Source organism: Oncorhynchus keta, chromosome 24, assembly GCF_023373465.1.
Source record: "Oncorhynchus keta strain PuntledgeMale-10-30-2019 chromosome 24, Oket_V2, whole genome shotgun sequence".
Classification (NCBI taxonomy): Eukaryota; Metazoa; Chordata; class Actinopteri; order Salmoniformes; family Salmonidae; genus Oncorhynchus; species Oncorhynchus keta.
In genome coordinates this window covers 32,080,195-32,094,081 of record NC_068444.1, presented here as the reverse complement: position 1 = coordinate 32,094,081, position 13,887 = coordinate 32,080,195, and the positions used below count along the sequence as shown (strand labels likewise).

Below are 13,887 nucleotides of genomic sequence, written 5' to 3'. Positions count from 1 at the left end.
ATCAGGGATCTGAAGCATACTGTACCTGTTTGGAAAGCAGCTCTTTGCAGAGTGTGTAGAGGGTGATGAACTTCCTTGCCAGGACTCTGGCATCGAGGAAACCTTCAGCCACCAACATGATCTCACAGATCAATTCAAAGTCTGGTACTACCATGGCACAAGGCCTACAGAGAGGGAGGGAGGTAGAGAGGGAAAGAGAGAAGGAAGGAGGGAGAAATAGAGAGTAAGATTTAGTTCAGAGGGCTGACACAGTCATGTGGCTTCTAGTCAATCCTGGTACAAATCCTGTCGGGGACATTTAGTTCACCAAGAGTACTACATGTAACTGTGGGACTGGAATATATTCATTGTCATTTGTCAGCTTTTCTTCCGTCAACATTATCATAAACATCCCACGGTGAATGCCTTGAAAGAGGTAACTCATCTTTGTTTTTCCATCAGTCTCATCATTTCACTGTTAAAAAAATGACATTACAGCATTTAAAAAGCAAGGAAACACTTTTGTGCGTGTTCCATGTGTTACCTAAACAGGGCCTTGAGATTCTCAGGTAGTTCTGTCCTGCCAGCGTAGCCTGGGTTCATGGTGATGAAGATACCTACAGAGGGGAAAAGATTCACCTCCTCGCCCATGAAGTTAAACCTCTGCTTCTTGTCTCGGATGGCGTCCTGGATGCTCTTCACCTGGACAGGACAGATATATAGATATACAGAGATATATAGAGATATAAGACAGTCAGGGACTAAACTCAGCAAAAAAAGAAACATCCCTTTTTCAGGACCCTGTCTTTCAAAGATAATTCATAAAAATCCAAATAACTTCACATTGTAAAGGGTTTAAACACTGTTTCCCATGCTTGTTCAATGAACCATTAACAATTAATGAACATGCACCTGTGGAACGGTCATTAAAACACTAACAGCTTACAGATGGTAGGCAATTAAGGTCACAGTTATGAAAACTTAGGACGCTAAAGAGGCCTTTCTACTGACTCTGAAAAACACCAAAAGAAAGATGCCTGGGGTCCCTGCTCATCTGCGTGAACGTGCCTTAGGCATGCTGCAAGGAGGCATGAGGACTACAGATGTAGCCAGGGCAATAAATTGCAATGTCCATACTGTGAGATGCCTAAGACAGCGCTACAGGGAGACAGGATGGACAGCTGATCGTCCTCGCAGTGGCAGACCACGTGTAACAACATCTGCACACTATCGGTACAAACAAATATCACACCTACGGGACAGGTACAGGATGACAACAGCAACTGCCCGAGTTACACCAGGAACGCACAATCCCTCCATCATTGCTCAGACTGTCCGCAATAGGCTGAGAGAGGCTAGACTGAGGGCCTGTAGGCCTGTTGTAAGGCAGGTCCTCACCAGACATCACTGGAAACAACGTCGCCTATGGGCACAAACCCACCGTCGCTGAACCAGACAGGACTGGCAAATAGTGCTCTTCACTGACGAGTCACGGTTTTGTCTCACCAGGGGTGATCATCTGATTCGCGTTCATCGTCGGAGGAATGACCGTTACACCGAGGCCTGTACTCTGGAGTGGGATCGATTCGGAGGTGGAGGTGTGTCACAGCATCATCGGACTGAGCTTGTTGTCATTGCAGGCAATCTCAATGCTGTGCGTTACAGGGAAGACATCCTTCTCCCACATGTGGTACCCTTCCTGCAGGCTCATCCTGACATGATCCTGCAGCATGACAATGCCACCAGCCATACTGCTCGTTCTGTGCATGATTTCCTGCAAGACAGGAATGTCAGTGTTCTGCCAAGGGCAGCGAAGACTCTGGATCTCAATCCCATTGAGCATGTCTGCGACCTATTGGATTGGAGGGTGAGGGCTAGGGCCATTCCCCCCAGAAATCTCTGGGAACTCGCAGGTGTCTTGGTGGAAGAGTGGGATAAAATCTCACAGCAAGGACTGGCAAATCTGTGTGTGTGTCTAGGATGTGTACAGTAAGAATGACATTAACTTTTCCTTGTCCTTGGCTGAACCCAAGATCTCGACTGTACAGGGTGTGGTAAAATAGATTAGTTTAGAAAATGATGTGTTTACTCTGTGCATATGAAACAGCACTCTCATAATTATACACCCATTAGTCATTGTTCATCATCCAGTCTGGTATTTTGCAGACAATTTCACCAACAGACAGTTGTGTTGAGGATAAGAGAGGGGCTGAATTGAGCTAATTTGTCTCCATTCAGCTGTGTCTGTGCTGCCTTCTGTTTCCCTGCCCTTTACCTAATGGAGAATTGATCCTGCCACCTGCGAACGCACTAACAAACTGCAGCTACGTTATGGCGCCTGCTCTCCCCTTAAACAGAATGGATTATCGTACACCTTCCTCTGACATTCGCTTATGGAGAAGACGGGTGGGTCGTATTAATTAAGCAAAGAACAGAAGAAAAACAGACTGAGAAAGAGGGTGGGAGGCACTACCAGGACTTGAGAAATGAGAAACGCTCATTTTGTTGTTCCGTTGAAAAACAGTTTAAAATGTTTTCTGTAGCGTGCTGTTATGAACACAACCTGGGTGAAGCGCAGAGGAAGGAGAAGAGTGTCACGCCCTGACCATTGAGACCCCTTGGATTCTCTATAGTGGTTTAGGTCAGGGTATGACTAGGGGGGTGTTCTAGAATGTGTATTTCTATGTTGCTGGTTTTGTATGGTTCACAATTAGAGGCAGCTGGTAATCGTTGCCTCTAATTGGGGATCATATTTAGTTAGGAAGCCCTTTTCCCCCACCTGCTTTGTGGGATACTGTTTATGTGTGCAAGTTGCACCACTTATGTGGCGGTGCTTGGGGTTTTTTTTGTTGTAGAAGTTTCACCCGAATAAAATATGTGGAACCTGACACACGCTGCGCCTTGGTCCGACCTTTTTCACGAGCGTGACAGAGGGTACTGGAGCGGGTAGGAGAGTGCCCTTCAGAACCATTTGATTGTTTTCTGCCCGGTCTTATCCAAGGTCTTCTTCCTTTCATCCTTTCCAAGCAAAGCTTGATTTATTATTCAATACGCCTGCTAACGCCCAGCTATTGCTCCGTTCTGCCACTTTACAATTTCAAAGTTCTCTCTCTCACTGACTTATTGAGAATGTTTCCTTTCATAGCTAGCTGCCGAGGAGAGGGCAGAGAAACTGGCTGTGCTGTGCTATACTACCAGTCTGATGATGAAACCCTATTCGCATCATCTACTGCACATAATGTTATGATATGGGTTAAGGTAAGTGTTAGGACATAGACAAACACACCATCTGGGATACACTTTCATACTCCATCCCCCAGGTGGCAGCAGCAACCTTGTCCAAATACTGAGTCTGGTTGATAAGCACATCAGGTGCTACCAATTAAGGTGATCGTCGGTGAGTGTCCCAGTTTGCAGTGATGCTACTGGGGGTTTGTTGGTTTTAAGAGGTTTGCTGTCTCCCTGGAAGAATGTATCCATCACGTCCTCAAATGCAGATTTGTCAGATAAATGCATACATTCATTTAGGTTACAGGTCATGTAACTAGGCCTAGGACACCTAGACAAAGTGAGTACAACAATATCCGTAGGCTAGTTATGAGTTTTGCAACGATACACATTACAATGATGACAAAATATGAATGGGTACTGTGCTAACTCAATGCAATCATTGCTTATTAGTACTGTATACAGTGAGTTCCAAAAGTATTGTGCCCAATAGAAATTAATGGTAAATAATGTATTGTGTAATTTAGGAGTCACTTTTAAGGAAGAGTAAAATGTTTCTAAACACATCTACAGTCATGTGGATGATACTATGATTATGGATAGTCCTGAATGAATCGTGAATAATGAGTGGGAATTATAGTCACACAAATACCATACCCCCAAGACATGCTAACCTCTCACAATTACAAGAAAAGGAGAGGTTAGCATTTTGGATGGGGGTATGATATTTTAGCGTCTAACCTTCTCGCTCATCCTTATTCACGATTCATTCAGGACTATCTGCAATAGAAGTGTTTAATAGTAACATATGATATTCTTCTTTACAGTACAGAGACTAAATAAAAAGGGTCACTGTGCCAATACCTTTGGAGCGCACTGTATGATTAGCCCAGGGACATGCTTACCTGCACAGCGACCACAGACAGCACCTCCACAGAGATCCTGTTAAATTCATCAAAGCAGCCCCACGCTCCTGTCTGGGCCAGGCCTTTATAGATGTTGCCACACGACTGCAGGAAGGGTCAGAGAGAGAGAGAAGAGAGAGGGAGATGTGTTCTATACAGAGTAAAATTGAAAGTAAGAATGACAGACGTTTGAGATTTACCACAAAAGCAAGGGCCTAAACTTTCTTGCTTAAACGGGTGACATTTTGCTGCCGTCTGTCTACTCCAATATGAAAAAGGTTAAATGCCAACTCACACCATCAGCTTTCTCCACAGACACAGAAACAGCCTCCTGAGATTCACTAGACAGGAGAGAGGTAGGATCCAAGTCTCTCCTCTCTATTATGGGGCAGAGCCCTGATACTAACCAAGCCTGACTGTGTGTGCCGCTTGGTTGTATGACTTTACACCATCGCTGCATCTCCTGGTGCATATTAGCGCTTCTCTCTGACACAGTGTGGTGTGTGTGTAGAGTGAGAAGGGCAATAATAATTATCCTGTCTAGGCAGGCAGCAACAAGCTGTATGAAGAGATTGTGCCTGCGTCTCTATTGACCACTCTATATGCAGTGTGTGTGTGTGTGTGTGTGTGTTGAAGCAGGAACACTGAGAAGGGCGTCTGACACCACTTAACAGCAAAATAAATGCATCCATCAGGTTGAACTGTTATGTTCTTCCTTCAAGGACAGAGGGAGAGAGAGGAAAAGACCGACAGGGAGCTCTCTTTACCCTCCTCTCCGTGTCAGATATCCACACCGAGTAGAGTTGGAGAAGCAGGACTTAGATCAGGGTAACTGGCGGCCCGCCCCCTTTTGAAGGCCCCCCCCCCCCCATCCACCCATGCCCCCCCACCCCCCCAAAAAAAACTCAGTCTGGGTCTCAACTTACAGTTGCGAATTAGAATAGTAGACTACACAAGGTAAAATTTCGAAATTTGGTTGTGCATCAGATGTTTTACTCTTGTTATGTCAGTCACTGATAGTCAGTCAATTAGACCGTGTCAGTTAACTTTTTTTAGATGGCTAAATTAGTTCAGTGGCCAGCTATCCAAACTTGTTATCATGGTCGAATTATCCGGGGGGCACCCATTGATTTTGTAATTTAGTCTCACTCAGATATACACTGCTCAAACAAATAAGGGGAACACTTAAACAACACAATGTAACTCCAAGTCAATCACACTTCTGTGAAATCAAACTGTCCACTTAGGAAGCAACACTGATTGACAATACATTTTACATGCTGTTGTGCAAATGGAATAGACAACAGGTGGAAATTATAGGCAATTAGCAAGACACCCCCAATAAAGGAGTGGTTCTGCAGGTGGTAACCACAGACCACTTCTCAGTTTCTATGCTTCCTGGCTGATGTTTTGGTCACTTTTGAATGCTGTCAGTGCTTTCACTCTAGTGGTAGCATGAGACGGAGTCTACAACCCACACAAGTGGCTCAGGTAGTGCAGTTCATCCAGGATGGAACATCAATGCGAGCTGTGGCAAGAAGGTTTGCTGTGTCTGTCAGCGTAGTGTCCAGAGCATGGAAGCACTACCAGGAGACAGGTCAGTACACCAGGAGATGTGGAGGAGGCCATAGGAGGGCAACAACCCAGCAGCAGGACCGCTACCTCCGCCTTTGTGCAAGGAGGAGCACTGCCAGAGCCCTGCAAAATGACCTCCAGCAGGCCAGAAATGTGCATGTGTCTGCTCAAACGGTCAGAAACAGACTCCTTGAGGGTGGTATGAGGGCCCGACGTCCAAAGGTGGGGGTTGTGCTTACAGCCCAACACCGTGCAGGACGTTTGGCATTTGCCAGAGAACACCAAGATTGGCAAATTCGCCACTGGCGCCCTGTGCTCTTCACAATTGAAAGCAGGTTCACACTGAGCACGTGACAGACGTGACAGAGTCTGGAGACGCCGTGGAGAACGTTCTGCTGCCTGCAACATCCTCCAGCATGACCGGTTTGACGGTGGGTCAGTCATGGTGTGGCATTTCTTTGGGGGGCCGCACAGCCCTCCATGTGCTCGCAAGAGGTAGCTTGACTGCCATTAGGTACCGAGATGAGATCCTCAGACCCCTTGTGAGACCATATGCTGGTGCGGTTGGCCCTGGGTTCCTCCTAATGCAAGACAATGCTAGACCTCATGTGGCTGGAGTGTGTCAGCAGTTCCTGCAAGAGGAAGGCATTGATGCTATGGACTGGCCCGCCCGTTCCCCAGACCTGAATCCAATTGAGCACATCTGGGACATCATGTCTCGCTCCATCCACCAACGCCACGTTGCACCACAGACTGTCCAGGAGTTGGCGGATGCTTTAGTCCAGGTCTGGGAGGAGATCCCTCAGGAGACCATCCGCCACCTCATCAGGAGCATGCCCAGGCGTTGTAGGGAGGTCATACAGGCACGTGGAGGCCACACACACTACTGAGCCTCATTTTGACTTGTTTTAAGGACATTACATCAAAGTTGGATCAGCCTGTAGTGTGGTTTTAAATTTGATTTCCATTGATCATTTTTGTGTGATTTTGTTGTCGGCACATTCAACTATGCAAAGAAAAAAGTATTTCATAAGAATATTTCATTCATTCAGATCTAGGATGTGTTATTTTAGTGTTCCCTTTATTTTTTTGAGCAGTGTATTAAAAACTGCAAACATTTCTCTCCACCCTATGGCAAGATGTGTAGAATTGCAGGAAACTAGCTGTAAGACAGCCAGTTTTCCTCACCGCCTCATGGGAAACTGTGTGTAGAATTGCAGCAAACTTACTTTAAATGGCAACATTTGCTCTACACTCCGTGGCAAAATGTGTAGAATTGCACAAAATGAATTCTAAAAAAGTGTTTTAAATGTTCTCTGCTGTCAAGAGTGGGGCCACTAAGATGTTTTGCCCACAACGTGTGAGGTATGATGTGGGTACGCAGACTTGTGAGCAACTGCGGGCCCACATGATGAGTTGTTTTGTTGTGTCCCCCACCCCCATCAAAAGTTGCCCAACCCTGACTTAGATGATTCATAGCCTGTCTGCAGAAGGAGTGGGAGCCCACCTTGTAGTCCATCTGCTCGGAGCAGTTGAATACATAGACCATGATGCCAAGGGCTCGGCCCAGATCCTTGGTGGTCTCTGTCTTGCCAGTGCCTGCTGGGCCTGCTGGAGCACCACTCATAGTCAGGTGGAGGGACTGGGTAAGAGTGATGTAGCACCTGGGAAACACACACACATTCTTAGTAATAACAACTTCACTTCATAGGCTGATTAACTCAAGTCAAATAACAAGCAGGCATTGAAATGCAACAACAATCTGCATGTTTCAATAGCACACTAAGGTGTTGAGGAGGACTGATGGAGACGATCAAATCTGAAATTCATCATCAATATAAATGCGTTGTTTCGCCTCTGAAATCAATGTGGTAATCGTTTCAGAAAGCAGAGGGTAAATAGATAATATATTGTGAGAGAGAGAGAGAGAGTGTGTTAAAGAGATATGCAAGCTACCGGAAGACAAACGATCCAATTTGTGTCATCCAGAGACTGTTGCCAACGTTTTTAATAGTCATTTAGGAAATATGGCCATATATCTCACAACTGTCTGGGTGGCTACAAACCTGCTTGTTCTGAATGCCTAAACACAGTTCTCAGAAGGGGCTGAAACACTTTAACTGAGAAGTATTGTGTATGCATGATTACATCATTGTTTTTCTACCAGGGGGATGCCATCACAATCCTTAAAAACACAGCTTCCAGAATTATGTGATTGAAATCCAAACACATCTGAAACCTGAAATCAAACTGTTTAAGTTGGCCAGTAGCCATTTGTGAGTGAATGACAACTTTATATCAAACTTTGCCTGACTCCAGTATGGCTGAATGACAGAGGGTCAGTGGTCAACAGTTTGACAGGCAGAGATAACGAGATAGAGCACAGTCTCTGGCCATATGCTGCCTCTACGAGCACATGGCCGCTGATCAGTGATTCAGCCATCAAACACCATTGTCTTTGTGGTGCTTTGTTCTGGCTTCAAAGGGAATGTGCTAATGGTCAGTTCCACAGCCACAGCACAGTTTGCCAGAGGACTACAGAAACAGGTCATAAATCCACTTTTTATATTCAGACTTTATCTGTGATAATTTCCCATAATAATGTAGGAACCTGGTTCAAGCTGCAATTGCTTGTATGAAAGGTGCTAAACAACAAAACATGTTCCTTATGATTTGTCTTATTAATCCAAGGGAATACGTTGCAGATAGAAATGACATGAATAGAACTGACATGATTCCTTAGAATCAGAGAGGCGTGTTCGTTCTGCATAATACATTTCTATCGGAATGTTGGCCAATGTGTCAGTCCTCTGGCCCTGGTACCCGCTTATTCCTACATATGAGAAGCTAACCACAATAACAATCCTAGGCCCCCGTCCCCGCAGGAGGCCTTTTGGTAGGCCATCATTGTAAATAAGAATTTGTTCTTAACTGACTTGCCTAAAAAAATAATTAGCCACAATAGTGAATTTGCAGTTCACCTCCAAAATAAAAGTTTCTCATTGAAAGTGATGCTAATGGATAAAAACAGTGGAATCGTGCCATATTTGGACTAGATAATGCTAAACAAGTTTGGCATCCCACTGTAGGTGTATTAGACTGCATAACTGCATTGAGAGCATACTTCTTTGGACTTTGCACTAGGCAGGGTAGCCTAGTGGTTAGAGTGTTGGACTAGTAACCAAAAGGTTGCAAGTTCAAATCCCTGAGCTGACAAGGTACAAATCTGTTGTTCTGGCCCCCTACTCTTCCTCGGCTGTCATTGAAAATAAGAATTTGTTCTTAACTGACTTGCCTAGTTAAATAAAGATAAAATAAAAATAAGCATGCATAAAAAGTGTTTACAGAAATGATGAACCCAAGTCTTGACTCTAAACCTATAATGTTAGCCAGCTAGCTAATCTATTTTGACTGGTACATGTACAGTACCAGTCAAAAGTTTGGACACAACTGTACTCATTCAAGAGTTTTTATTTTGACTATTTTCTACATTGTAGAATAATAGTGAAGACATCAAAACGATGAAATAACACATATGGAATCATGTAGTCACCAAAAAAGTGTTAAACAAAATCAAAACATATTTTAGATTCATCAAAGTAGCCACCCTGCCCACAGCCGACCTGACCCACAACCGCCCCCGCCCCATTGCATGTGCCGAGTTAAGGGATAATTTCACCACATGTGCAAAGCAGTCAAAGTTTAAGCACTGCCTTCGCCCAATCCTGATACATCCAATAAATCAGTGACGAAAATCCAAACACCAGAACTACTGCTGCTCGTTATCCTACCAATTCCATCACGCCCTGACAGATTATTTGGTTTTCGCTCAGAATCTGTTCACGAGAGATTAGGCTCGCCCTAACTTGTCTATCAAAAAAGTAAACTACCATAGTAGTACTTACCTGTGAGTGAGATGAAAACATTGTTTTTATTGGTCAGTGTACCTGTCAGTCAGAGGGGTTATGACAAGTCGTGGTGTGTTGCCCAGGTACTCGTATGAATAGAGGAACTGGGCGTCACAGATGTTGGCGAAGCAGTGTCTCTCCTTCTCATCCCAGCGATGACGTAGCTGAGACAACCATAGGAACGCCTGAGAGTTCTCCACCTGGCGATGGGGGAATGGAGAGAGAGAGAGAGAGAGAGAATTGGAAGAAGACGAAAAACAGGGATGAGTAAAACAAAAACATCCAACACACTTTCTGTCTTCGTTAAAGTTGCAAAACTTTTAAAAACCCTTTATCATTATGTTAACTTCATAATTGAGAAGGTTGAAAACAAACTGAAACTGATACCTTCTGAGCGATGATCTTAGCGACCACGTCCCTCGCATGGACGTCTATGGTGCAGATGGTCATGACCTTCTGGCGGTCGCCCGGCGACAGCTGTCCAATCAGCATGGAGATAAGTGTGTTGAGCTGGGCGACCTGCTTCCTGTTATATTCCTTCATGGCGTTCTCATATCCCTCCTCCAGACGGGAGAAGGCCATGCCCACATCTGACGTCCACCAGATCTGAGTACACGTCAGGGCCACCTAGAGGGCGATATACACATTAGAAGTTAGAGGTCAAAGGTCAGAGGAAGACAGAGGTTCGAGTTACAGAGCTGAGAGCACTACACAGATCGCTAAAAAGACACAGGTCATGGCAGGAGCGGTCAACCCTCCTCCTGGAGAGCTATTTGGTGTGCAGGCTTTTGTGACAGCCCTGCTCTAACACACCTTCTAATTCTAATGTACCTGAGCGGGGTAGTCAAACAGCCACTGCTCTCTGGGTTTGTCCTCATAGGCCATCACTGCCTCTGTCATCTCATGACGCACTGTTGACCGCATGGTTTCCAGAACCCGATTCAACCACATCTCCACCTGAAGACAACCATACAGATAATGATGACATAGAACACAGTGCAACCACACAGATAATGATGACATACTACACAGCCATTCTATGAATGTGTTTGTCATTTTAGAACCGAGGGGCATCAGACAACATGAATAAACACAACTGGCTTTTCATTCAAACGAAAGGTGTCTAATAGGGAACTAATACATGTGATTTACAGGCTTTGAGATTTCACAGATTGGACAGAGAACATCTGACAAATGCTATAACATCTTTCAATCCCTGTCCCCCATCATAGTGTTACCTGTCCGGTGCAGTCGCAGGGCTGATTAAAGGGGACATACTCCTCCTCCCTACTGAACATGCCCAGAGCCGTCTTAGTAGGGTTCCCCTCCGTGTCAGTCTCAAACTGCATCTTGGCTGTGTTGTCAAACAGCTTGGATAGATGTCTCTGGACCTAGGGACAGAGCGGGAAGAGTAGGGACTAATGTCAGGGAAAGTCAGGACCACGCGTTATTGACAGGTTTCAACAAAAGTCGTTGTTCAACTATCCTTCAATATTGAAGAGAATAATTTAGCACTTTTTATACCCAGGATGAGGTGTAAAGACTCTTGCAAACTATGACCAACACTGCTCCCTTGTGGAGACTCAGAGTCCTACAGGTATGAGCAAAAAAACTGATCTAGGATCAGGTCTCAATCTGTCAATATAATTGTATTCAATATGATCTAAAAGGCTAAACTGATCCTAAATAAGCATGCCTAACCTGAGAGGCTTTGTGGATACACCTAATGAGTATAGGTTCCTACCTGGAGTGGGTTGGTTCCATTGGACAGTATGTCCAGCATGTCAGCAGAGGAGATGAAGTAGAATCTGGGGAAGGCCAGACGCTTGGTGTCCAGATACTCAGCTAAGGCCTTCTCACACAGAGACAGTCTACACAAGGTTACACACACCCATTATCAGTGAATTGTGTGAATATGTGCAAGTGTATAAATACATCCATGGGTCAGTTCTTACATTTGTATGTGTTGCCTTTTTCTATCGATAACACAATCTCTTCATTCTCTTTGCTCGAACACAAATTTCAGTGCACCGTGAGACAGAGAATCCCATCACACCACCACAGACTCCCTCTCCTTCCCCCACCTGCTCTGAATGTCCTCCAGTTTGCTGAACAGGCCTGCTTTATTGGTGGCCTCCACCACGTTGGGCGTTTTATGGGCTGCGTTCGCCAGCTCTTTGAAATCGGCATCAATCCCTTCAAAGCGTTTGGAGTCCTGGGGAGAGTTGCATTGTGGGAGCCAGGCCAGGGGATAGGAGTTCCCAGAGGACAATCACACAGAGAGATATTAACTACAAACATTTCGCTTTAAGACTACCACTGGAACCGGAGGAACAGCATCGCCATCAAGGTAATTAAGGAAATGTGTAATTCTGATTTACAAAAGTAGGCTGGTGTTTAGACAACGAGCGATTTATTAATTAACATGCATGAAAGTGGTACAGGCAGAGCCCTTATGTAGGATAAAAAAACAAACTTGTGAAATGGGAGTGCATGCGTGCATGCGAGTGTGTGTGCATTTGTGTGTGTGTGTGTCTTTGAGCATGTGTGTGTGTGTGTCTTTGAGCATGTGGGAGGATGTGTGTGCATGTGTGTGTGTGTGTGTCTGACCTCGGGCAGCTGTGAGCGGATGTCCTCAGAGCCTATGAAGATGCTCTCCAGATGGGTCCAGGTACGCTGCACCTCGAACCAGATGGATATCACTCCGTCTGCCACTGATAACTTCCGTTGCCACAGTGACACTTCCTCCAGGAAGTGGGCGATGTACTTGGAGGACATGAGGTTCTGCAGCTGGACCTGATTGTCCTCCAGGGTTTCAATCAGGTCCTCGTCCGAGCGCAGCAAGGGCACCTGGGTACGGTGGTGAGGCTCGTACTGGAACTGCATACCTGGAGCAATCAGTCAGTCAATCAACCAAACCAATCAGTCAGTCAGTCAACCAAACCAATCAGTCAGTCAATCAACCAAACCAATCAGTCAGTCAGTCAGTCAACCCGAACCAATCAGTCAGTCAGTCAACCAAACCAATCAGTCAGTCAATCAACCAAACCAATCAGTCAGTCAGTCAGTCAACCCGAACCAATAAGTCAGTCAGTCAACCAAACCAATCAGTCAGTCAGTCAACCAATAAGTCAGTCAGTCAATCAACCCGAACCAATCAGTCAGTCAGTCAATCAACCCGAACCAATCAGTCAGTCAGTCAATCAACCAAACCAATCAGTCAGTCAGTCAATCAACCTGAACCAATCAGTCAGTCAGTCAATCAACCGAACCAATCAGTCAGTCAATCAACCGAACCAATCAGTCAGTCAGTCAATCAACCGAACCAATCAGTCAGTCAGTCAATCAACCGAACCAATCAGTCAGTCAATCAACCAAGCCAATCAGTCAGTCAATCAACCAAACCAATCACAGATTAAACATGAAATGTACAGGCATCTGACAAAAGTCCTAATTGAGTTCAGTTTAAGGATATTCTGTACTGTACCGGTCCATGTAGAGTTGAGTTCAGAGAGCACCTTCTCCATTCCCATCTCTTTGACAGCCTTGTCCACGATGCCCCTCACCTCCTCCTCAAAGTTGTGCAGGTTGAGCTGCAGCAGGTCCGCCAGTGTTGTCTCCTGGTCCATTGTGAAGCGCACCCCGGTGGCAGCCATTAGCTGGTGCCAGTGTCTGGCCCGTATGGCAGGGTTCTGGAGCTCTGCTACGGCCCTGAGGGAGGTCAGGAGGTTCTTTACCCTGCTGTCCAGACCCGAGAACGCCTCCCACGATCGCACCTAGGGGGAAGAAGGGTTTTTATGATACAATTCAGCATTAACCACCAAAAACACTGGTGAGTGTCAAGAGAAAGTAAGGGAGAGGCAAGGTGTGAGAAATGTATTTGGAAATGTACATGTTCTTTTACAATGGGTTTTTCCTTTTTGATTGTGGCCAATGTAATATCTCACTTTCTCTCCCTCTCCTCTTCTCCCCTCTGCACCTCCTTCTCCTCTACCTCCTCATCTCTCCCTCTCACCTCTTTATCCAATGCTCGGATGTCTTTATTGAAGCGTTTACACTCCAGTTCCATGTCCTCGACGTTGATGTCTCTCCATGGTGTGGTCCTCCAGGCAACCATAGTACTGTCTACTACAGCTATCATGTCCCACAGCTCCTTCAGCAGCCCCACCTCACGCCTGGGGAACCACAGGATATAACAATAAGTCAGTCAGTCAGACAGTACATCAATCAAACAATTGTGTTAATATAGTACTTTTCACAAAAAACATTTGACACCGAGTGCTTTACAGTAA

The 13,887-nt window shown here is 45.4% G+C and overlaps 1 protein-coding gene across 1 annotated transcript in view; it reads right to left on the bottom strand.

Annotated features, from left to right (window-relative positions):
- The window catches only part of LOC118357394 (dynein axonemal heavy chain 9), a 130,416-nt gene that overhangs the window by 92,835 nt on the left and 23,694 nt on the right, over nucleotides 1-13,887 (bottom strand). Inside the window, exons 22-34 of the mRNA XM_052478153.1 lie at nucleotides 13,611-13,770; nucleotides 13,083-13,371; nucleotides 12,206-12,483; nucleotides 11,680-11,810; nucleotides 11,340-11,466; nucleotides 10,834-10,986; nucleotides 10,427-10,552; nucleotides 9,983-10,222; nucleotides 9,635-9,795; nucleotides 7,195-7,351; nucleotides 4,113-4,217; nucleotides 524-681; nucleotides 26-164 (exon numbers count right to left, since the gene is read on the bottom strand). Coding sequence (XP_052334113.1) covers nucleotides 26-164; nucleotides 524-681; nucleotides 4,113-4,217; nucleotides 7,195-7,351; nucleotides 9,635-9,795; nucleotides 9,983-10,222; nucleotides 10,427-10,552; nucleotides 10,834-10,986; nucleotides 11,340-11,466; nucleotides 11,680-11,810; nucleotides 12,206-12,483; nucleotides 13,083-13,371; nucleotides 13,611-13,770 — 2,224 coding nt within the window. The remainder of the gene's footprint in view (nucleotides 1-25; nucleotides 165-523; nucleotides 682-4,112; nucleotides 4,218-7,194; nucleotides 7,352-9,634; nucleotides 9,796-9,982; nucleotides 10,223-10,426; nucleotides 10,553-10,833; nucleotides 10,987-11,339; nucleotides 11,467-11,679; nucleotides 11,811-12,205; nucleotides 12,484-13,082; nucleotides 13,372-13,610; nucleotides 13,771-13,887) is intronic.